General features: G+C 38.4%; 1 protein-coding gene across 2 annotated transcripts in view; it reads right to left on the minus strand.

The window, feature by feature from the left end:
- The window catches only part of RELN (reelin), a 271,996-nt gene that overhangs the window by 23,579 nt on the left and 222,580 nt on the right, over positions 1–25,837 (minus strand). For both annotated transcript variants that reach the window (XM_085216903.1, XM_085216905.1), the window contains exons 34-47: positions 25,420–25,693; positions 23,862–24,002; positions 23,593–23,770; positions 22,002–22,086; positions 20,357–20,539; positions 18,890–19,061; positions 18,700–18,802; positions 15,998–16,227; positions 13,128–13,348; positions 11,907–12,054; positions 7,811–8,069; positions 6,299–6,548; positions 3,849–4,017; positions 638–778 (exon numbers count right to left, since the gene is read on the minus strand). In XM_085216903.1, coding sequence (XP_085073029.1) covers positions 638–778; positions 3,849–4,017; positions 6,299–6,548; positions 7,811–8,069; positions 11,907–12,054; positions 13,128–13,348; positions 15,998–16,227; positions 18,700–18,802; positions 18,890–19,061; positions 20,357–20,539; positions 22,002–22,086; positions 23,593–23,770; positions 23,862–24,002; positions 25,420–25,693 — 2,554 coding nt within the window. The remainder of the gene's footprint in view (positions 1–637; positions 779–3,848; positions 4,018–6,298; positions 6,549–7,810; positions 8,070–11,906; positions 12,055–13,127; positions 13,349–15,997; positions 16,228–18,699; positions 18,803–18,889; positions 19,062–20,356; positions 20,540–22,001; positions 22,087–23,592; positions 23,771–23,861; positions 24,003–25,419; positions 25,694–25,837) is intronic.

The raw sequence follows: 25,837 nt of genomic DNA on the forward strand, positions 1-25,837 counted from the left end.
TGGTACTTTTGCAAGGCTTTATGTATGCCTTTAGGCTGATAGTTTGAGGATCAAATCAGTCTGCTGCCATGGGCAAACTCACTTATGAAGCAAAGGCATCAGGCCATCAAGCCAACACTAGTTCTAAGGCAAAAATTGGCCTTATGAAGAGCTGGCATATATTCTTCCACTTAGCACGTGTTCCATTACCAGCCCTGGAGCTCCAGCAAGGATGAGCATCCAGCAGCAGGATGAGGGCAAAGGGACAACCCCCTTAGGAATCAGGGACTACTTCTGGGGAGCTTTGGAACTGTATATCCCCAGCAGGGCGTGTGACCTCAAGCAGACCTTTCTCCCTCCTTCGTGAGAGGAGAGTCAAGCTGCAGTGTAGCCAATAGTAGAGGCAGTGTGTGAGGAAAGGACCAGCAGCATTGTTCGTGGTGTGCTTACAGGCAGAGATGTGCCAGAACTAACCCCAGCACTTACCCAGACTCCTGAAATTTCTGTTCCCAAGTGGTTGCAATGCCCTGCTCAGTTTTAACTAAGTCCACTTAAAAATTGTTTGATACAATTTTTAACCTTTTCTGTGATTTTGTTATAATTACAGAGGAGTGAAATGCTGCAGTGCTGTGTACGACAGGGAAAAAAGTACACTTACACACAGTTGTCTTGTGTGCACTTCCCATGGCCACTGCACATGTCTATACAACCATCTCCAATGTAGACATTGTCAATTGCCCATGTCTGCTGCTTATCAAAAGGAGCAGGCTGGTGCCAGCGGAATCGAGTTGCTTGAGACCTTTGGGAAAGAAAGGAAAACAGAAGGGTAATACTTCTAGGCAATAGAAGCCCTTATTGCGACTGAAATGAACTGTCAGTCTTGTGGCTAGACTGCTCCTGGAAGATTTATTTGATATCAGCATAACCTAGGGCTGATTCCTGGCAGCAGAAAGGTCCCTCAAAGGCAAAGATGAGAGCTCCCACTGAGCTGCACCAAAGCTAAATGGATTTGACTGGCATAATAATAGACAGAGAGGTGGCTTCCTGAAATGTGTAATAGATAAGGAGGGCCTCCTAGCTGGGTTCTGGCACAAATCTGAGGCTGAGAACTGGATCAAGCTGTGATCACCCTAATCTTCCAGGTTTTACCCCAAGCCTGAGGTTCACTTTCTTGGCAATGAACTAACCTGACTTTTTCCTCTGTGAATGCTCCTTCCTACAGTCACATAGTACAGTTGTAGACAGAGGGTTGGCTCCTATACTAGATGCTGTATTTATAAACCTACAGGGGTAGGTAAGCCCTGTATGGAACTGGTGAGGCCAGTGGTGGTGTGACCCTGCTTTGTCGTTTCCTCCCTGTCCTCCATCCTGGGTTTGGCTGGAAATAGTAAAAAATTATCTTAGGTGTGATCCTGACTTCTTTCAATAAACCATTTTCATTTTATTGATTAAAGATAGAATATAGGTCTCTTTTCTAACACCTTATTTTGATACAGTTATATTAAATATTTCATCTCCCAGGGTAAATGGTGGCAACCCAGCCAAAACAGTCTGGGAACACCAAATAGCTACTCATCTCACACAGCCACATACACCTATATGTGAATACTTCTGAAGGGATGAGCTTCTGTAACTTTTCAAGAATACAAATTCAAAGTAGTCGACGACTTGCAGTACAGCACTAGATGGCAGCATTGAACTTTGTATAGTCTGCTTTCTTTCAAAACTCAGCTGCAAATCTCAGAAGAAAGAAACAGCAAAACCCCCCAAATTTATTCAGCCTAAAAGTAGACTCTTTACGATAAGGTCAGTGTTACACTATGAATTATTTCTTAATAAGCTTATTAGATGAAGTGAATGGAGAACAAGTTTATCCAAAAATAAATCTACTGCCGTGCTTACCAAATAGTGTTTTTAAAAGAAATATTTAAATCATGAAGAATTCCTTGAGGAGTGAAGGACCTATATCTCACTCTACCTACATTAGGTTTTGCACTTTACTAACAGTTTACAGCTGCTGGGAGAAGCTTTGTGTTTGCATTTTAAAATCAGCTCTAAGATATAACTAAACGTTCATTGTGTTCTGCAGGCCACAGGCTATAGAGCCCTCTGGGGAACATGAGCCTTAAAAAGCTCTGCCATTATGTGTGCTGTGTGCCAGTCCAAGCTGTTCACCAGGTAGCCTTCAGGTCCCTAAAATATATAGATACAAGTAGTCAGAAATACACATGCTATTTCACAGCCTGAAGTAATTAAATAGCACAAAAATTACATTGCTCTTTTACTAAAGATGCACTTAACTTTACTACTAGCTGTACTATTCCTTATACTAAAGCTTAATATCTTTCTTGCTTGTGAGCTAAGGATGTAATAACCTCTCTCACACAATCCCTATCTTACAGTCTTTGCGAAATGATATTACTTGAGCCCAGATGTGTAGTTATTAGACTGGAGAGAACAGCTTTTTTTTTTTTTTTTTGCCTCAGAAAGACATCAGACTTCTTTGATGACATATGGCAGCCAAAAAAATCTCAGCCGTAAAAGCACACTGTGCATAAACCCAAGTAAATATCTGGTGGTATATTCCTTTCAGGTCCAAATTCAACTGGTTTGGAGTACTACTCCCAGTTTTTATTTATCCTGTGAAGCCCTAGAAAGCCCTCACTGCATGGATATTTACAGATTTCTTACAAAGACTGCCATGTTAATGGACTTTACAGACAGTACATAGTGAAGCAGTGTAAATGAGTTAGCAGAGGAGATCACTGCTGGGGAACAAGCCCTGCATGTACTATTAGTTGACATAAAGCACTGCAATGGAGATAGGGAAGAGTCTAGATGTCAAAACAGTTAGTAGCAGAACACGGACTGCCAGTTTCAAAACTTGTGGCAACTGCATAGATGCTCTCAGTACAATTTCTGAAAAATACAGGTCTCTGTTTCCAAACTTGTATATGCAGTAGTTGGCATTCTTTGAACTTCTCAAGTAAGAAAGTAAGAATAAGCTACACCTGCACTGTGACTGCAGTTAGCTCAGCCTAGGCTCGTGTTAGGAAACGGGGCTCAACTCTAGGAGAGAAGCTGGAAAATGAAGCTGTGCTGAGGGCCTGATGTCCACACTGCCTTTGTTTGCAGAGCTCTACCCTGGGCTAGCTTTGCCCTGGTTTTATCAGGTATGACCGCATGGGGGACAGTCACAGCTAGCACTGCAAAACAGTGCATCAAGAAGGACATGAACTGGAAGTCTGAACTACCCAGCTAGCTCTGTATAGATCTTTCTGGCAGAGAGAAAACCACCACCAACAAAATATCAAGCTGTTTTCAGGGTGTAATTGTGAAGTGACTGCACTCCAAGTAGCAGCAGTCAGTGCTCCTTTCACTGCACAAAATGAAGCCTCCCAGCAAATCCCTTAAGTTTTCTTACCCCAAAGACAAAAGAATGTACAACAAGGAATAAAAGGTGAAAACGAGGCATGTGTAAAAACATGAGCATAGAAGTTGAGAGAGATGCAAAGGCTACAAGGAGTGCACAGAAAAACAAGAAGCCTGCAAAGCATTACTTTTAAAACACCAGCTTATAGCCAACAACGGCAAGCACAGGATGCAGGTGGGGATTCAGACAATTAATATTAGCCATCAAAACAACCAAATATAGTGAGGATGCCGATACTATGAGATTCTTTTAAGAGCTCCCCCTGCTCCTGCCCTTCACAGGACAAGGCAGACAAGAATTTCCTATTTCTAAGTTACTAGAAAAAGTAACTTTGCAAAAAATGGCAAGGTACAATTATTTTAACACTAGAATATTTCATACTACGATACATAGTCATGTATTTGGATTTATTCTGCAGAAAACCAGAAAGACATACCTAGTATAGGGAGGCAGAGGCAAAGTAATCCGGGTCCATTTGTTGAAAGTGTCTGATATGAGAATCCTCTGGAGATGGTATTTGTTGCATTCCACATTAGTGGGAAGACAGTCTCTCAAAATTGGGTGCCAGGTAATTCCAAGGTCCACGGAGTACTCCAGTTCAATGGCTAAAGGTGGAAAGTTGGTAAGTTAGCTAATGTAGAGGCCCGCATCAACAGGTTAGCTGGTAAGCCCAGAGATCTTTAGTCACAATACTATGCTGACAAAAGAACCACTCAAAGCTTTCCAAAACTTCGTTTCAGGAGCATGAAGATAACCCCTTCAGTGGCAATGCTGACGGATGTGCTGCATGGTGCTGAGCAAGTACAACTCAGAAGGCTGCAGTATACAGCAGCCACCCAATGCAAAGGACTGCAGGTGCAAAGATAATCTGTCAAGTCACCAGGATTAATTCAAGCCAGTTTCTTGTAGCTGCTGTGTACAAGAAAGTGATGTGACAGCATCATGACCAGGAACTTTTTTGTTTTTCAGTCTGAATGATGAGATTCAGCTGGCTGTAATCTTTGTGTAAAGCATAGCAATACTCAAATTCAAACTTTTGGCTCTTCAACAAGATAGTTTAGTCATATTTTCAATCCACTCCAGACCAGATCATTTCAGTATCCAGCACAAACAATTTTAAAATGAGTTTGTTAGACAGTGAGCTTGTTTTCATTCAGACACAATCTAGCCATATTAAACTAATGTATTCATTTCTCACCAAGAATCAGCAATTTCTTTGTTTAGCAGTTTAGGGCTTATAAACTTTTATCATGAAAAACAAAGATTAGTCAAGCTCACTAAAAACTCCAAGATAAACTTTTATGCAGTCATTAAAAAGTAAATAATAGGCACAGAACTTGAAGTGAATGTTCCAGCTGCCAGGCATTCTAGCTGAGTAAAAAACGGAGTGTGGTTTCAGTGACAGGGGTGGTAAATTTGCTATCTTTCTTGATTACTACTGGCCCATTTCTCCTACTCTCGTACACAGAGAATGACCTTTAATCACCCAATCAGTTCTACTTCAGGTCTAACCACAGAACGCTGCTATAGAAACACAAGGATAAGCAGATACAAATGAGGGTAAGTGAATTTTTACTATTAGATCTTCATCACGATTGGAAGCATGACTAGGGAGTCAGTCCAGTAGTAGGGAGTTAGCCCTAGCCCTACCTGATTTTCTACCAAGGTCAGATAACAGTAAGTGTAGTAGATGAAGAAATAACATGAAAAAAGAAGAAACTTTTTTGGTTAGCACATAATTAAGGAGCCAAAGCACTTTTAAACATAGCAGAGATGTTCTTAGGGATGCTGTTGTAATACCAAAAGACAACAAATCTCAAATATGTGAAGAAAACCATGGTTAATTCCATAGGCTTCAGAATAGCAAAAATGGAAACGACACTTTTGAGACTTCACATAAAACTGTTTTCCATTTTTATGCAGAATTCCAGAGAATTCCAGCAACTCAGTCAATCTACACATGCTTCATGCTCCATCATACTACATTTACCTTCTCTTAAAGAAACACACCCCAAAAAACTATGCTTAAAGAATATCATTTTATGTATACAAGCAAGCATACAAAAGCTAGGAATACCCATTTCTGTGTACCTTAAAATCCACACAATAACACAATTTTTAATTTCCCTGTGATGTCTATTCAATCCAGAGCAGGTTTTAATTTATATTGGTAAATGTATGTATATAACTGTTAGTGTATGCGTACATATATATGTGTAAAAACATGCACTGCACTGAATATGCATTGAATGGACAAAACAGGAATCTAGCTATTAAAAATTGCATTATTACATGCACATATATGTATATATATGCATATGTGTTTATATGTGCATGCTGCACATAGATATATGCTCACATTCATACATGCATATATACATACATATATATTCATGCTTATTCTTTCCTATGGATTATACACATTTTCATAATTGATGCTGACTTGTGTGAGATGTAGGCTGATATATATGATCTCTTAGTTATTCAGATGAGAATGAAATGTGAACTGAGACTTCGCAAGAAATGCAAACCCACAGAACAAACACATGTGTGGGAAGCTCCTAGCTGCTTACTATTAAGACCAGAACAACATCCCAAGCAGTGGATACAGCACTGTGGCAAAGGGATTGGAGTAAGACAGCTGATAGTCGTTTTCATAAATGAGTTGAACTGCAACTTAACTGCTTAGTGGGAAAAACACGCTTTAGTTTTGTCTTAGGTTTCAGACACCAGCCATAAATGCCGATGTTACAATTCCTGATAGAAACATGTGGTTTTCCTTTGTTTCTTAGTTCTTGTTATGATGGATAATGGAAGAAGAAAACAAGTGAATTTTCCTGTGCAAGAGAAGAAGAGAAAGTGCAGGATATACTAGGAATTCATTACCATAGCAGGAGTCTGTGACAGAGCAGGATGCTGCAAAATCTATTTGCAAGAAGGAGTCTTCATTGACGACGATGTCTGTAGTTACAACATAGCGGGTGCTAGCTTTCTCAATGAACACTAAAGCATCCCCAGTAGACCCACAGACTGGCATTTTTGTTCCACCAGGATGGAGCAGCCACTTTCTACTATCCAGTGTAGTGAAGTCATCTTCTAATACTGTATTGCCAGAGATGTTTCCTCCAATAAGAATCTGAAATGTCATATAATGAATCGTTATTGAAATGAAACTGTGTTTAGAAGTCTTCACAAATGCACGTGACAGAAAATCCTGTAGGAGGAAAAGATTTAGTGATCCATGCACATGTATTCTATTGGTCCAAAATGGACAGATTTACTTTGTGTTTTATGTTGTAAGGGAGGGGAATAGATCTTTCCTATAGAGGCATCCTAAAGAGATTGTCTTAGCTTAGGGAAATGTACTTCATCCTGGATGAAGCAAAACTACTCATAAAAATGAGTGTTGGTAGGAGCAAAATGACTACATTGACATTTTTCCTACTGACTGTTCAGCTCTACCATAATCTGGAGCACTATTATCTGATTGCATCTGATGATTGAAATAGGGAAACATTCTGTTTTACCAGTGGATTTCAGAGATGAGGATTTTACTATTGAATAAGTAAGGCAGAACTAATTTGCTATTCTGCATTTGATTACTGATTGTCCTGGACTAATATGACTAACTAAATTCAGTGAAGATAGAGGAATGAAAGAATAAGACTTTTTTTTCGTTTTTAAATGGATGAATGGAAAGTAAAATCAAACACCATTAAATATGGCTAGAAGGTCAGCATCTGTTTTCTTCCTAACTAAAGGCTGTGAAAAATATTCATAAATATTTAAACAAATTCAACTGAGACAGCCCAATAACACTATTTTTAGTGCAAAGACTTCAGTGGAATTTCTTGAGATTTACACCAAGTCATACAAAGCGATGTAATACTGTGTACTGGACTCAAATATGAAAGAAAACTTTTACTGCATTGATATGAATTGAAGTTTTTCTATAGCTTTTTCTATTACATTCTATTAAGGAAATTCCATATTTCTATAGATTTGAAATAGTTTTATTTTATCAGACCTGGATTTTGCATGATAAGGACTAATGTAATGTAACCATGTGGTTCTACCTATGTATATAATGATATGATATAAGACCTTCCTAGCTCCAAAATAGACATTTGGTACCCAACTTGGAAACTATGAATTAAAAACACAAAATTAGCAAACAGTAATTCTGCTTATACTACAGATTAGTATAATCTCGGAATATATTTCTAAAACACATTTTTGGATGACCCAGAGAAATGACATAAACCAACAAAAGAGAAACATTAAGATAACACAGCATGTGTTATATCGCATAATTGCTATATACATAAATATATTCACAATCTGTGTATATATTTATATAAATAAACTTATATTAAAAACAAAACAAAGAGTGCTTACCTGATCAATGACCCAGGGACTGTAGAAATGCCCATTCTCAGATGGTTGCCACCAGCGAAGTCGTGTGGAGCTGGAACGGGCCTTCATGGGGATTTCCAGGGCAATGTATCGTCCTACATTGCTTGAGTTACTGAAGAGGAACTCCTGGAGAAGGCTCCATGTGAGACCTCCATTGAGAGAATACTGCAGAAGTACAGGCTGGCTTCTGGGGTCTGGCACCCCCTTACCACATCCCAATCTCATGAAGAACTGCACAAACCTAACAGTGGGAGGAATTACTGTAAAGGTTTCTTTTCTCCAACATCCTATGCAGCAAACTGGAGAGATAAGCCTCATAATTCCTTGGAATAAGAATTAACTTTAGGAGACCTTATGGTTTTAGACAGGCAGGTGGGATGACAAAAATTCATTTTGCCTGTTTGGTAGTTTGTCAGGTGCTGAACAAAGCTGGTTGTTTATGTTGTGAGCTTTTGTGTGTGTAGCAGATGGTGTTGCAAATACCAGAAACGTAATCCTGGGTGAAATTTTTATCCTGTAACCTCTGAGTACAGATTTTAGTGGCAGAAAAATGACAGTCCCCTAAGTGCATAGGTAGTTCTGAAAGTAACACCTCCTATTTATTTGCATGAAAACTACAGCAGATACAAAGACCATAATAACCCTATTTGATAGAGAAAATTCTCAGCTACAAAGCACTATTTTTTAACATATTCACCACCCATTAGCTATGTGTTTTTGCCAGCCACGAACAACAGCCTGTGTGCTGTGCTTGTAAAATTCTGCACCAGCAGAGATGAACCACTGTCACTTCTACCACTGCTGAAATGCACCACTCACCACCTCACTGTGCTCACAACCACTGTATGGTCTCCATAAATGTTCAGCAGGTGTCAACGAATGTTAATAGGTGCCACTATTTCCACGTAGAGGCATTCAGAGACACACCTCTGCTTCATCCACATTTCCTTGTCAGACGCCATTCTGTCAGACTGCCCCTCTGCTGCCATCCATCACATGTCAACAATGTGAAATGGGATACTGGTAGGAGAGCTCAGCCTCTACTGCCATACTACCTCTGAAGTTGTGGGCCAATAGAATAAAGCAGGAGGCATTACTTTCAGAGCAGCCCTCACAGATCATATTTTGCTATGAATTTGCTGAAATGCTTTAATGCAAAATAAAAACTGATTTTCCAGTGGTGTAAACTAGCAAAAAACAGTATAGGAGAACAAAGCATGTTTCACTCAGGGATCATTTTGTCCATTTAGTCAGCATGGGAAATTTGTCTAAATCACACCACTTAAACGTGCTGCCTTCCCTGAAGCCAGCTGTAGACACCCAGGGACAGGAATGCTTTCATCCTCTTTTTAATTGGCTGCTCCAAAGAGGTACAATAGATAGACCTGTATCAAACTGTGAAATTCTTCCTGTTAGTTGGTGCTTATAAATAGCACTCCAATGCACTTGGAGTGGAGGAACCACTGCTGTAATGATATTTACCCATCTGACTGGCAGGGATATTACAAGTATTAATTCATGTTTGCACATCTCTTGCACAGCTTTAAAGCACTCCATCTGTTCTAATTATGATTGCATTAGAGCTACCTGGCTCATGGTTAAATGAAACCCAGCAGAACAAGTTTTGTATCAAAAGTGCTGTTCAGTTTTGATCTGCAGGTATATCCCCTGGGAGTGAGGGCTGCAGAGGTGCTAAAGAGACAAAGCCTCAGCAAAATACCAGATCCACAAGTCAATTAATTCTAGTGCTCACTGCGACTCACCATTCTCTCGGAGTTATATATAACTTCTTTGGCTATAGATTATATCTACCTCCATATCCCAGACATAACATATTGCTTCTGCTGCAAAGCAGTGCTGGGACTCTCATGGATCAACACAGCATCTATAATGGATTGGACTCACTGCTGGCGAGCCTTTGTTCCTCTACAGACTCTCTTTGACATTCAACACATTATTTAAAGGAAATAAACCCAAGTGGTCTTTTCTCTGTTGAATCTGCTCTCAATGGGTTAATATTCTTTCATCTGAATTTCTACTAGCGTAGTAATAACTCTCTCCATCATAGGTAACATTCTGTTTAACTATCTTTATTAAAAAGCTAGTAGTTTTAAATATCTCTTTTCTCACCCCAAAGATATTTTGCAAAGGTTCTGCCTATTTTGGAAAGGATAAGCAAAGTTTTCTTATTGATCTAATAATGCTGAAATTCATCGATATTCCAGCAGTTCAGAACTGAAAGGGATTTGATCAGACGTAATACCTAAAATAACCATCCCTACTGATACTTCATGCTGTGTAGTTTCAGCTGCCGTTATCACTGTAATGGCAAGATATTGTCCCCGTTACATTCTTTAAAATGTAGAGATGATGATGGCAGATACTGGATTGGAGAGTCCATTCGATTTAAATTCCCCCATGCAGAGTGGCACACAGGACTGACAGCACTGCTCAGCTGCGTGTTTCAGGGGATCTCTAAGAAGAAAAGCGAAGGGCTTTTAATGTGATTACTGAGTCCGGCACTCTTTAAAAGATCTATTAGAAATGCTGGTTCTCGCTGGTTCCTGTCATTTCTGGCATAAATAGAAACCTCTCCCCAGGTCCCAGGCAGAACTTGACATGTCTGTATCAAAGCCAAATCTGCTGTGTTGTTTTGCAGGTGGCTGATAAAGTCAGACTGAAAATTAAGTAAATCCTACTGCATTTCCTTTACGTTTCTAAAGAGCAGTCCCAAGCAACGCCTTCACAGTCTACCTTGCTGTTCAGAGGAAGACATACAGTTATTTGTTGATAACTGTTATTTTTCATGGCATACACAAAAAATGGAACATAATGCTCTATTTTCCTTTTATTAGGACAGGAGCCATTTATCTCCATATAACACCTTGAGGTCAATATATGCAAATCCTGCTACAGGATTTCATGGAAAAGAGATAAATTACGTCCCTTTGAACACGAGCAATAACAAAAACATGTCATTTAGTCTAACGGAGCAACTTACAGGATCCCTTGTATCTTTTGTTAAACAATCTTTTAATTTCAGAACTAGGAAAACTAGGAAATCAAATTACTGCAGCATATTGACGTCTGTGTTCACTAAGTTCTGAAAGAAGTTTGCTTTGAGTAATCTCCTAAACTCAATACAGGGATCTCAACTATTGCACTTCACTGAAGGTCAGCTAATTGCTTATCTAAAAATGTAATGGTTTGAAATTAGGCTTCCTTATCGATCATGAGGCTCTTCAATGAAACTATTATTTAGAAGCTCAATGCTAATTAAGACAAGAAGGCAAAAAGAGATAAACTGCCCATTGAAGTGTTTCCCACACAACTTTAGAAAGAAGGGAGTTTGCAAGGCACCCATGGTAAAAAGTAATAAAATTAGGACAGACGCTAAGATACCAAATAAATCAGAAAACAATGCCTATTTGTCAGCACACACGCAATTAGGATGTGATTGAATTTATATGAGTGTAACATTTTTTTTAATGTGGCTTGCTTAGCATGTCTCTCTCATTAAATATCTCCTCACTGGTAATGATACCACATGGTCTCTAAATACAGTAAAAGTGTTTGTTTTTCTGTTGCTGTCTACAGTATAGTTGGTGACAGCTTGATGGGAATTTCTCAGTGAATTATTGGAAACAAATGTGCACAATAAGAAGAAATTAAGCTTCAGAAATGAAAGAATTATGAGCTGATGAATGTAACAGTTACACTGGCAGCAGATCCTCCTGTTTTCACAATGGCTCATAATACAACAAACATAAGACAAGCAGAGTGTACAATGTGCAAACAATTACTCATGCTATCCATTTAAGAAATAAAAGCATGAACTACTGAAGATGTGGTGTCAGATCCTGGAGTTCCTATACAAGGAAAAAAGTAGCATTTAAATGGTTAATCCCATTCAAGTTCAAGTTAAATTTAAAATGGTAACAGTGTTTAAAAAGGAGAATGTGCTAGAGTAAAGAAGGCAGACTATCAGCTTGTCCTTACCACAGAAGTATCACATATGTCTTATTCTTCAGTACAGTATTTCTTCAATGACATTCTGAAAGGACTTAAATTGTGTTACCTTGCTTGTGACAAATCTAGGTCTCGAGTCATCAGCATACGTAAACCTTCTTCGTTAAAGAAAAGGTTGTTTCCTCCAGACATGATGCCACATTTCCTTGATGGCTTTCCACCACTCACAAGAAGGAATCTATCAGATTCCAGCTGACCTGAATACACAGCAAATACATATTTATGATTTACTCTGAAGTGCTCCTACTGCAGGAGTACTATTTCCAGAGGAAGAGAGCTAAATTAAACATTACATGCAGATTGAACAAACATTCATGCCAGTGTTTCTGAGTCAATGCTTTCTAGAAAACTGCCACAATTCAAAACCAAAAATAAACTGTAAACAGAAGTATTAAGTTTGGGACCTTAGTCTCTAGTTTTTCACAGGATTTCCTATTTCTTTTCATTTTTTTTTTGCACGACAACAGCAATGTATCCACCTCTATAAGGAAACTTTGCATGCCATATGCTAGCATGCGATCCAGGGCTGGAGAAACTTGAAATGAACAGTAGCACCTATGAATGGAGGAGTTTGCTTCCCAGGTGCTATTTCATTCAACGTTCTCGCAATGCTTGTTAGTAAGGGAAACCTCGAGGTGTTTTTAGAGGTATTTGCATGGATGCTGCTTACACTCATGTACTGGTGGGGCTTTGAGTTTCTTCCTGGCACTTTCCACTTGGGGTCCTGGTCTGCTATTCATGCTCAGGCATGAGGTCTCTTCTGAAATAATGTTTGCCTTGTGAAGGCCACTCAAATTTCCCTTGCAGTGAGAAACTGCATAGCCCTGAAGCCTCTCTGTTTCCTTCACTTGCATGTGTGCTGTCTGTGCTAAAGTCAAACTACCCAATCATATTTACTTGAACAATAAATATACGTTTTGCTAGAATTAGACTGACATACCTCTTTCAAAAAATTTTGTGTATCAACATTTCCTTCTACGATCCTTTTTTCACATGTAGAATTTTAAGAAAATTTGTTTCAGCAAAGATTTTATATTCCAGCATGAAAAACTAAGCACGGGGTCAGATTCTCCAAAAAAGGCAAGTGGTAGCCATCAGACACTCATAAGCCATGCTTGAGAACTACATTTAAAGAAGTTCATAGTCCCACAGAATAAATCAGATTGAGAAACATGCAGAAGGTGAGGAAGATGGTGCTATTTCATCTCTTCAGACCTTAATTCCACTAAGATATACAGGCAAAATTCAGGCTAAAAATAAAAAGAGATACCTTCAAAATCATCCTTAAGGAAGTCAGAATTCTTGGTACTTATTTTGCAGGTTGGCCCAGAGTACCCTGGGTCACAGATGCACTTTGTGCCATTGATACAGCTGCCATGCCCATTGCACATCTCCTCACACTGTGGACCAATGTACACGTTGTCAATGGCCCACGTCACTGGCTGGGATCCAGCAGGATAAAATCCTTGGTACCATCTGAACCTTGCCAACCTGAAAAGGTGTAGAGTGTACTTAATTCAAGTGATAGTTTTTTCTTTTTTCTTTCTATACTATATGTATATACTATACTATATATATGCATGCAGTCTTTTTGGTGGAGCTGACTTAATAAATAATTTAATTCTAGAAACGGACTGCTATATCTAATTCCTTCATCTTGTCATCTTCATGTTGACATTCAATGCAAATACTGACAGAAATAGAAATAACATTTTTCATTTGCTGTAATTCCAAAACTGAATGACAGACTTGAAAATGCGATTTGAAATCTAACCACTCTTCTCTCTGTCATTCTTGGGGAGGATAACTGGCCATGGTCAAATGGATTTCCTTCTGCCTTGGTTTACAGTATCTGGGTCAGACCAGGCAACTTCCATTCTCCTTTGGAGAATGAAATCCTGCTTTACACTGCCACCTTGCCTCCAGAATGGACCACCTGTGGAACTGGGCTGGTAAAATCTCACCCTCAATTACATGGACAGAAAACATGATCTGCCATGTCACGGGGTATTCAGCTTGCTTTCATACAGCTCAATCTTAAAACAGACTGATAGTGCAAGTTGTTAATTTAAACTACGTTCTCCTTTGGGTGCTGGCCTGTCATTTTTAATTTGCTGCATAAGTACTACTTGCATCAATGCTGCATGTAAAGAGACTGGGGAAGGAGGGAAAACAAACTGAGCAGGGGAAAAGTACATGAGAGACTAATTTTATTCCCCATGAGAAAACGTTTCAAAGAAGGAAGGAAACTAAAAGAGTTAGAAGGGAAAAGAGCTTAATTGCATTATGTGTTTTATACAGCTTGTTAGAAACATTTAAATGCTGCAGATGAATCAATAGCACAGGCAGCTGACAAGTGTTTGTCTTTTTATTTGCTAAAAAGGAATCTTGATGATGTGATTCAGGTGGTAAGAGGGTACTGCTAGCAGTCTCAGGAAAGAAACCCATAAACCAACATCCTGCTGGGAGTAAAAAAACATTCTTTTTATTGTGCCCTGTGGTTAAGGATGTAAGTGTGAAGTTGAAAATGTTTTAAACCCTTCTCTAGAGGAAATCTCTGTCCCTTGGGTTGGATTCATTGCACCCCAAGTGAGTTCCTTGTCTCAGGCTCCCTGCTGGTATGAATGAAGTGTGTGTTGTAACTGAAGCAGAGGATTAAATGCTGGTTTTGATGAAGTCGGCAGGAGTTTCTTCACTGACCCAACAGGTCAGTTTTCCTTCAGGGCCGAGCTGGAGTACTGATTCTTAGTTACAGCTATCTGCTGGGTGCACACACTGATTCCCAAAACAGCACGCGTAGTGGAAATAACTGAAAATATCTTCATTTAAATAAATCACTTGACACCTTGGGGATGAAAACACTGGTTCTTTTAAGCATTATACAAAGAGTCATGTTTGGTATTTTTTCTTGTCACTTTGGTGGATTCTGGTGGAGAAAACTCCTCTTCAGCCCTCTGGCCCTAGAATAGAATAGGACTAAATGCTCCATGGATGCTGAGTTCAGGTGATTATCAACAACTAATTTCTGACCCATCAATAAGGAAGGAATAGGAAGGAAGTCAGGCAAATGGGACAGAGGACTGAATCAAAATAACTGGAAAGTTTACAAGAGTTAGGAGTCTGCATTGTCAACATTCTCATTTGGAGGGTTACATAGGTAGTTGGGTAAAGGGTCAAATAAATTGGGGCTAAAAAAGAGACAGCTGAGTTGCTGCAAGAGATGGTTAACTATTCCATGTTTGAAATGTTAACTGTCATGAAATAGAATATTCAAGTTTAAAAATTAAACATTTTCTTCAATTATTAAATATCTAGGCTTTCCAAATTTGGTTCTCATCTCTTATATAGGTCTTCTCATACTTTCAGAGGCATGTTTAAGGCCACTTATTCAGTGGAAGAACCACCGCATGCAGTAGATTCATAAACATAATTGCATAGCTCATTTTCATTCATACATACTACAGTTAATCCTTAAGAATGTGATCTTTTACACAAACTGTCTTGATGCTATCAGAGAGTTTTCTCTGAAAAAGTGAACGGTATTGTTACATACTTTGAAAAGTTATACATTAACATTCCTGCTAACACATAGTATTTTTCCATGCTGTATATCTCTTATCATCCAATGTAACTTGTCCCATGAACATAGAAGTACCTAAATGAGAGCAGCAAGTAATTAATAGAATCACAGAACTTTGTGACTATAAGAAAACCTACACTGGAGTAGAATCTAGTTTGTACTAGCCTACCTTTTACTGTATTTTCTACTAAATATCAGATTTAATGCAAAAAAAAAAAAAAATCCTTGGTGAATTCAAATGTCTCATTCAGTAAAAGCATTCAAAGCATTTAAAGCCAGTGAGTTTTTTATTATGCAATCCACTTCCATAAAAATGTCACCAAACAGATATGAGGATAAATGGAAAATACTAGCATTCAATATTAGCATTATGCACAGCATATTTTTCAGAATCAGCTAAACTTTAACCGCCATTCAGGGCAAAAAGTGGAGAAACTCCTGTCATTTGGTTTTCTTAATGCCACAGTTCTTATGGATCAGTAATTCTAGGAGAATATTTTGAATGGAAAACAGAAGAAAAACAGAAATGCAGGTGGGTGGCACAGAAGCCAGACACTTACCCACAGAGGTGCAGTTTTCCAAAGTGAATGACCTCCCTTCTCCAACCCTGAGTGGTTCCTGTGTAGTAAGTGCTGCTTGGGTGATGTTCAGTGGAGCACAGGGAGCTGAGGTGGCTGCTGCTGCTGTAGCACAAGGGCAGAAGGAGGTGCCAGGTTGCTCCCAGGTCTCGTGAGAACTCCAGTTTTACTGGGTCAGCAGAAGAGCTGTCAGTGGTGCAGCCAATATTGATCTGGAGTCCAAGACATGAAATGCAGAGGATGACAAAGGGCAGGCTGGGACACTTAATCACTGCTCATCTTCGTCAGCCTCTCCTATCTGGTGCTGTATGTATTTAGCTCAGGAAGATGGTAGTTTAGGAATTAATTTAACAACTGTGATGACAAACTCTGGCCATGCATATAAACATGAACTCTTGAACATTATCCTACCTGTCCATGGGCATAATGCACTCTGTCTTTTTGTAAAATTAATCTGATACGGAATTCTGAAATACTACCACTAAAAAGAAAATTAATTAGAGAAAATTCCAAACGAAGAAAGCTGATAATGTGGTTGGAACAAACGCATCGGCTTATGCAGTTCTCTGTCAGGAAATGCATAGCACCAAAAAAATGTGTATTTTTAAAAACAGAAATATTAAACCAAAATGTGCAAACATAAACTTCTCTTAAATTACTGAGCTGCATTGTAGTCTTCCTTTATGTTACATTTCAAAAAAAATGTTTATGTCAGAGAGATTACACTTCCGGCCATGTGCTGTTTCATTTCAATATGTTCCTTAGCTTTCAATGCTCACTACTCTTTCCACTCATGTATAGCAACAAAGCCTGAGGAGATAGCACAGAGAAGAGTGTCATGGCTGGACTGGATTTAGATTGAGTGTCAAACCAAAACATAATTTGGTAGAATCAAATGTCAGGTGTTCTGACAAGGTTCCTGATGTCCAGAACAGTAAAGATGAAGAAAGAAAAAATCTACATGATCAGCTGTGCTAATACTAGTTGCCCGTAATAAATAAGACATGTTTTATACAGATTTTGAGAAATTTTAAGACAATTTTTGGCATGCCTCTACTGCAAAGGTCTGCTTTTCTGTCATGATGACATTAAGATGTTTATTCTGCTTCAGATTGCTTTTGTAAGGGAAGAATTAGTTCCCTTGCAGGATGACTACACCGTATTAAAAAAATGTACTATATATACCATCCAATAAATAAAAACCCATTGCAGCTGAAATATGACACATTTTGTATGTTCATGCATCTTTGTAGTACAAAATAGGTATCTTTTTAACATACTGCTCCACAACAAAAATATTTTTACTATAGCCAGTAATATTCAGAACTATGCATTAATGTTGAAAATATATATCCTACACTGAATGTCCCTCATCATTCTTCAGCACACTTGAGAGCCATCAATCTACATTTGAATAGTTGTCTACTCATCTGGAAGCTCAGAAACATGCTTGACCCAATATAGTTCTTGACTCCTGAGACACAGAAAGAAACTCTTCTGCATTATGTATAGCTTCTTCATTTACACTAATGTCCTCAAAAACGTCAGCTAAAGTCATTTAAATTCCTTAAAACAATGTTCTTATCACATATGGAAGTGTGCATGGAGATTTTATGAAGTTAATGCTCTCAAGACTTACGAATATCTTAAACTGACCTGAAACATTTTTGTTCTACAGGCAGTAATCTATATTTTAAAACAGAAAATGGTTTGCCTTCAATAATTTATGAACTAGTTGCATGACAAACTGAAGCATGCATGAGTACATAGCTAAACCAAGTTTTCTTGGATAACTATTAGTATCATTTCAGTAATTGTTTATAAACCAGTATCATTTGCTGTTTAATGCTACAGCCTGCTACATCTTTGTTGAAATCAGCTTCGTAATTATGGCATTTACAAGAAAGATTATTTTACAATATCTTAATGGTCATTTAATGACTTCCCTAAACAAATACAGGATAGGTTAAAAGGTTACTTCTCACAGCATTTGTTCTAACCAGTGCACAATTTAGAGTTTAGGATAAACCAGAAACACAATTTAGTTTAGACTACATGCTGTTGTTGGATGTTCTGGTTTCTAATGGTTTTATGGGAAGCACAAAAAACATGCTCCTTATTCATGACATTTAGATTACTTCCTAAGATGGAATGAATTCACACTGTTGTGGCAAAGAACAGCTTCCAGAGGAGCTTCAATGAAAGCACAAGTGCAAGCAAAAGGAAAGCAGGACAAGGTAAAGCCAGCCTGTAAGAAAATAATTTCTAGTGACACAGAAAGTTGTAGCTCTCCACTGGGTCAGATCATGGAAATACTGCAACTACACTTATCCTGAGCAGGTTGTGAAGTGGCAATCTACACCTTTGTGTATTGTGGTGTTCATCATCTTGTCTACCAGTGGGAATTTCCAGCTTGTAGTACATTATGTTAAGAGTGCAAGTATATATGCATGGACAAAGTAGTAATTTAGACAAGAAAACAGGAGACTTTGAGGCAGAAATTTCCCTCTGATAAAAGCTTTGTGATACATCTACAAGAGGGAAAGTAATATCAAAGCAATTACAAAGGAAATTAGAGAGACATCTCTGCTTGGTAATCATAATAGCTGGACAAATACACCAAAGAACCTGAACAACGAGAACTCCTAGAGTAAAATGCAAAGTAATTTTCTGAGGACAAGTACCTCAAATTGGATTATAGTGTTTTCATTTACACTCAGATCCCTTGTTGTAATGGAGTGTTCTCCAACTTCATTTGAAACAAATACCATAGCTGAATCTTCCTCCCTGTGAAAAAAACAAGAAAGGAATATCTTAGAATCAGTTTATTCCAGTCATTTTTTTCTTACTAATTTATTGCTGAGAGATGCTTACGGAGCTCCCTTTGATGAATATGGGCAATAGAGCCCGATGTTTCCCCCAGGATAGAAAAACCAATTGTCCTCTTTGGGACCAAAGTCAAAGGTATCCAAAAGTATAATAGGATTCTTCAGGTTATTTCCATCAATAATGAAGTCATCTATAATCCAGATCTCTTCTTTTTTGCCTACAAAAAAAAAGGAGAACACCTCTATTAAAACTTAATAAAACTACTACTAAAAAGTAGATTAATAACCTGTATTTGTGAATTAAATTGAAAAAAAGGTGCTAAAGGAGAGACTCCACAGGCAATTTTTCCATACTGCCCATACTGCTCTACCAAATTAAACTTTATTCCTCTAAAATTTATAGAAGTCTCAACAAATTGAAGACTGAAAAACCTATGTTGAGTGAATATCTCCTGCTGAAATCACATTTGCTTTGAAATTATAGCATCAGTGTCATCATCTAAATGAGCCTATGTTTGGCAGCCAAGAGCTCTTCAAGAGAGAAGAAAACTCTGAGTGACCTTTTTTCAAATGGATCATGAATTTGAATGTGTTACAGAACTGGTGCTTTCAAACTGGAGTGGAATGATTAGATGCCAGATCTTTTGTGGAACTGTTTTTTTTTTTTTTTTCAATCTGTCTAAAAATCGTCGTGTTGCTCAGAGAAAGTTAAAGGGCTTCTTTTAAATGAAATTCCTATTTAAAGATGATATTTAGAAGAAAAATCTAGTTAAATGTTTTAGGTAAGACCATTGGTAACATAAACTAGAACTGGATTCTTAGGTCTAGATTTGAATTTGCTTTTTTGTTAGAGCTGCAGTAGGAATTTGCCTGAGTGGCATAAATAATTTCTTTATCACCAGGTCTGAATGGCTGTTGGAATTCTTAATAGTCCTTAATGATAGCTTCTGCTAAGAGATATTCAGAGTAACTGAGAGCAGAAGAGAGTTTTCTTCAGCTGGCACATGCCCTCTAATTAGGACCAATAAGCTGTGCTCCTCTTGTGGTTTTCTACAGTCCTTTACAATTTAATCTAAAGATTAACTGCTCAGTACATTCTCTTTCTAAATGTATTTTTAATGCCTAGTTAATTCCAAGCAAGGTAGGCCCAATTCCCATTTACACCTGGGACATGTTTTATAATTTGAGCACTGCAATGGAGCCTCAGTGTAAATGCAAATCAGGTGCATTAAAAACAATAAGAACATGTGTGAACTTTATTGCTGTTGCTTGACTTCCCAAGCCATCCAGGACCAAAGCTGCACACCATCAAAGATAGTAGGTTAAGGTACTTCAAAGCATACAGAAGCTTTAGAAGAACTGTAAATATAATCTGACAATTTTAACTGAAGGACTTGAAATACAAGGAAAAAAGATTTGAGAGTCTCTATTCTTGCTGAGTCCAAAAATCCAGCCTTTTACAGACATGAGCTTTGCAAGTTGATCTGGTGTCCCACAGTCCTTGATTCCTTACCATTGTTATAAGGTTGCCAGAGTCTGAAACGTGTTGCATTGCTTTGGGCTGTGTAGGGCAGAGGAACATTGATAAAGAGGACATCTGTAGTCTGTGTGAAGTAAAACTCATCTATCAGATGCCAAGTGATGCCACCATTGACAGAGTACTGCAGTAGAATAGAATGAGACCTCTCAGGGGTACCTGGAATGAGAAGGACGTATATTTATGTTCATTAAAATCATAGGAACACAGAGTCACTAAGTTGGAAAAGACCTCCAAGATCACCTAATCCAACTATCCTTCTACCACCAATATTACCCTACAAAATCATGTTCCCTAGTAGAATGTCTAATCGTTTCTGGAACATCTCCAGATATGACTCAACCACATCCCTGGGCAGCCTGTTCCAGTGTCTTGCCACTCTTTTATACAAGAAAATTTTCCTAATATCCAACCTGAACCTCCCCTGACACAACTTGAGGTCAGTCCTTCTCGTCCTCTTGTTACATGGGAGAAGAGGCTGACCCCTACGTCGCCATAGTCTCCTTTCAGGCAATTGTAGAGAGTGATAAGGTCTCCCCTAAGCCTCATCTTCTCCAGACTGAACAATCCCAGTTCCCTCAGCCACTCCTTATAAGATTTGTGCTCCAGACCTCACAGTTCTGTTGCGCTTCTCTGGACACGCTCCTAAGCCTCAATGCCTTTCTTGTAATGAGGGACCCAAAACTAAACACAGTACTCAAGGTGCAGCCTCACCAGTGCTGAGTACAGGAGAACAATCACTTTGCTCATCCAGCTGGCACCACTATTTCTTATACAAGCCAAGATGCCGTTGGCCTTCTTGGCCACCTGGCCATACTGCTGGCTCGTGTTTACCCTGGCATTGGTGTGGCTAAAGTTCAGCACCTGGCATTTGGTCTTCTTGAACTTCATTCCATTGCTTTCAGCCCAGTGATCCAGCCTGTCTGGATCCCTCTGTAGGGCGTTCTTATCTCCAGACTGATTGACACTTCCTCTCTGCTTGGTGCCATCTATAAGCCTACTGAGGGTGCACTCAGTCCCCTCATCCAGGTGTCCAGGTCATCAATACAGACATTAAACAGGACAGGCCACAATACCAACTCCTGGGAAACGCTACTTGTGACCACTTGCCAGCTGGATTTAACTCCATTTATTATCACACTCCAGTCCTGCCCCTCCAGCCAGTTCTTTATCCAATGAAGAGTGTAGCTGTCCATTATAATCTATTTTTAAAAAGTACTAGTTCAAAATCATTTCTTCAAGTATAATTATAATGAGCTTACTCAGGTGTTTATTATAGAGTGTAAACATGTTTTTATAACAATTTTAGAGTTTTTAGAGGTTATATGTGTATTAAACATATGTATCCCTATGCTTTCCTGTGCTTTCCTCTCTGCTACAGAATTAGGGAGTAAATATACATTGCTGTTTATTATATGTACAGACAACCGTTAATTTACTTAGATGAGAACATATTTCACTGCCATAATTTTCTAGATTAGAACAAAACAACTCCTTATGCCACAGATATTTTTTTGACAATTCAGTGTTTATTTGCTTGTTCTTCCCAAGTACCAGATATTATCATCACCATCAGTAGCAAATCAACAGTGGAAACAGAGGAAATCAACAGTGATCTTACCTTTGGCTATAAACTTAAATGAAAACTGGATGTACACAGTATTAGTGCAATCTAGATCTCTTGAAACCAGCATTCTCAGTCCCTCCTGCAAATACAGAATGGATTGTGAGTAACAATTCCCATTATCAAAGATTCTCCGCAGCTTACAATTGTTTGGATGCTGTCTGTTATTGACTGTTGTGTCAGTGAAAGAAGTAGCTCTCTGTCCTCCCTCATTTTCTCTCAGACTACAAATGGTGATAGTGATAACCTTGGCATAGTAATGGCAGGTGCTAGATAAGGGTCTGCAAACACCAGAGGTACAGCTACGTGCTCAGGGACAGAAACAGTTACAGCTCATTCAGCCTATGCTCTTAATCACCGGGATGTCTTCTGATCTGCAAGCACTGTAGCTGACTTATTCAAACACTGAGTTCAAGCTCATATACACATTCTTTCAGCAAACTATACAGCAGCCAAGCACTCTAATTTCCAGGGAGGAAGTATTCTCTCTAAGAGGAGACTCTTTTCTGTACTATAGAAAACATCTTATTACAAGATTTATACAAGATTATTATCTCCTGACTTAGGAAGGGAGTGTTCTTTTTCCCTTAGTAAGGAAAGGGAGCAGGTAGGTAATGTCATAGTGACATTATAAGGTCCTGTCCATCTCTATTCATGAGCTCAGTGTTTTATGGATGCTAGAAACAGACCTGATCCCTGTTCTGCATCTAGCAAACTCCACCTCACAAGAGATTCCCTCTTTCTCAGACCCCTTTCCCAGGATGAACAGTTGAACCTGCAGGAACAACCAATTCAAGTTTTAGACAATTCACATTCTCTGATTTGTGATTTAGATTAGCTGAGGAGGTTGAACTGGAGTCCAGGTTTTGCAAAGACATTTTTAAAAAGAAATCATTTCTACACATGAAGTTTTTAAAGTTTGCTTTTCTGGGCCACCTAAATTTACCATGTCAAATGAAAAAACTCATGTAAACTTAAAATTTGTATACTTCTTTGAACAAAAGTCTTTCAAGGGTACAGATATTTATCTGGTTTGTTGAAGAACTGAATATTCAGAAAATACAGTATTTCCTGATTTTTTAGACCTTTTGTTAAAAAAAAACAAAACAACACTCAGTAAAGAACACTTCACAAAAATATAAAGAAGTGAAACATATTCTAACTACACAAACACTGACTACTAAGGTGAATAATGCCATTCAAAATATTCAAAAGACTGTTGAAGTATTTCAAGACAGAGACATTACTGATTGTAATGTGTACCGTATTTCCACATCACTCACTTGGCCTCAAGAAACTCAACTGCACAGTTTTGTTCTTTTCCTTCGGAAGGTAAGGAGGAATTTACATCATGAAAAAAAAAAATAGTCAAAAAGTGGCATTTGCTCCTAAAAACAATCTGGACAAACACTGTGCATATTTAGAATAGAAAAACACATGAAAAATGAATGTCAAATTCTAGCCTAAAGACTTTGAAATTAACTTCTGGGGGAAACAACAAAAAATTTATTTTCTCTTCTTAACTCTACTGGTTTTAATCCTTTTTTTTTTTTTTTTTTTTTTTTTTTCAATGTAATGAATCTCTGACCCCTTTAAAAATGAGAGCTGTTCCAGACTTGATTGTGTCACCATTCAGGTTTCCCCTCTCAGCACCGTAGACCTCAGGCCAAAGGTCTGGATGCAAGTTACCATTGAAATCATCCTTCAGGACAGACGGCAGAGGAATGACAGGGACACAGTACGGACCACCAAAGCCTCTGTCACACCTAGCAACAAATTTGGAGGAAAAGGTATTATCCATCTGGCCTGGGTAAAACACATTTTTATATAATGCATGTAAAGCAAGTCACTACTTACACACAATGACCTGCATCACAGATACCATGGCCTGAGCACATCCAAGGACATCCTGTAGCCAACACCACATTATCAATAGCCCAAGAATCAACACCAGAAGCATAGTTGTATTGAATCCATCTGAACCGTGTTCTAGGAGAGCTAGAAACAACAAAGTGAATGCATTTCAGGCTACAAAATGTTGCTCCACAACGTGCTAAATAATAAAGTCCTGTATATTTCAGGAGAATAAAATCATTTTAATAAGCACAACACTTTGCATTTAGAAGATTTATAGTCAGGTGAGTTTTCAGGAAAAATTCCAGCAGATCTAAAGGAAGATGCCCAAAGTTAAACAAGAGAAAGTCACCATTGCTGTCAATCTTCCTGGCTAGCAGGGTTGTTGAGCAGAAACTGCTAGCTACATTAGCATTCAACCGTTCTACATTTTTCTAGTAGTGCTGAAATAATATGATTGCTTCAGTAAAGTATGAAGTAGTGAATGTTCCTGTATGCTTAACTTAATGTAAAAAAAACACGTACATTCATATGTATGTATAACAGTATGCAAATATATGTACAAACATGCACCTGCATGCACAATGTTGTAATTGCCGACTGTCTTGCTATGCTCAGATGGGGAAAGTACTTTGGGAAAAAATCCTTCAAGATCCTATGAAAAACCCTATGATCCCATGAAAGATCCTATGATCCTATGACGTATGACGTTCTGTGGAGCTGACCCTAAACCACTGCACAGTGAAATACCCTCTGACTTTCACAGGGTCAGGCAATCTTTGTATCTGTGAGGAAGATTCTTTGCAAGAAGATGCATGGCCCTGGGGAATGAACTATGGGATTAGAAACTAAAATGTGAATCCTAGTCCCCATTCTTCTAATGTGTGTCCATTTTTACCACCTTATTTTCTAGGCGGTGGAATTTACAATGTTGTGAGGAAGTTATCAAGAATTATAGAAATATGCAGACTAATGGTAAGTAAAATTATTGTCACCTGTCATTTCTGAACAAGAGTATGGTTTTATTCAGAAAGATGGATGCCAGCTTGTCTGCCACGTTCATTTACAATGATGTGATATCACCAGGAGGCAGGCAGAACTCTAATTCTAGTTAAAAGTGTGAAGGTGGGACATCTAGTAGCAAGCATTTTAACTTGCTGAATGCTGTGATTAATGTGCCTAACTCTTGAATGACAAATAACCCTATTACTTATGTGCAATAACAGAAAATACCTTATATCAAAGGATGGGTCAATGCATGAATTCTTGTTTCTTACTGGATAGACATTAGAAAAGCTTGGTTTAGCATTCTTGTTCTTGCTGCCACAGTATGTGGGCAAGACGTACAAATTCACTTGTCCAAATTTGTTACTTGCTAAGTTCCTGCAGTTAACATTACATCTGATGAAATATTCTGAAGCTAAATTTAAAATTCTGATGGCGTGACAACACACATTTAATAATTTAAAAGACATACAGAAAATTCCCAAGATGGGGGATATTTGCTCCAATTAAATCAGCAAACTCTGTATTCATGCTAAACTGCCAGAACAGCACTCACTTGGTTATGGGTGGAAGATAGACCGTAATTCTCTTCCAATTTTGGAACCTTTCTGAAGTGTAGATGGAGCTCTCAGTGTAGTGCTGACAGCCAATCGTTGGAGGCACACACTCCTCTGTCACCAAGTGCCAGTCTCTCCCATTGTTTAAAGAATACTGCAGGTGAATGCTATGAGAATTGCTGTATGGCTTGCTGCATCCCATGCTCAGCTCAAACTGCAGGAAAGTAGAGGCTGACACATGAAAGTCCCAAGTCTCTGCATAACGAGGTTTTTCTAACAAAAGAGAGAACCAAAAAAATATAAAATTGTATGCCTTATGCATGTGTTTTCAGTACTTTCGTTCAGATTTTTTATCTGCTTTTTCACCTTCTTTTCAGCTTCCCTACCCTGCAGATTACTATACATTCAAATTTCTCT

The sequence above is a fragment of the Meleagris gallopavo genome, chromosome 1 (genome assembly GCF_905368555.1).
Source record: "Meleagris gallopavo chromosome 1, MGAL_WU_HG_1.1, whole genome shotgun sequence".
NCBI lineage: Eukaryota > Metazoa > Chordata > Aves > Galliformes > Phasianidae > Meleagris > Meleagris gallopavo.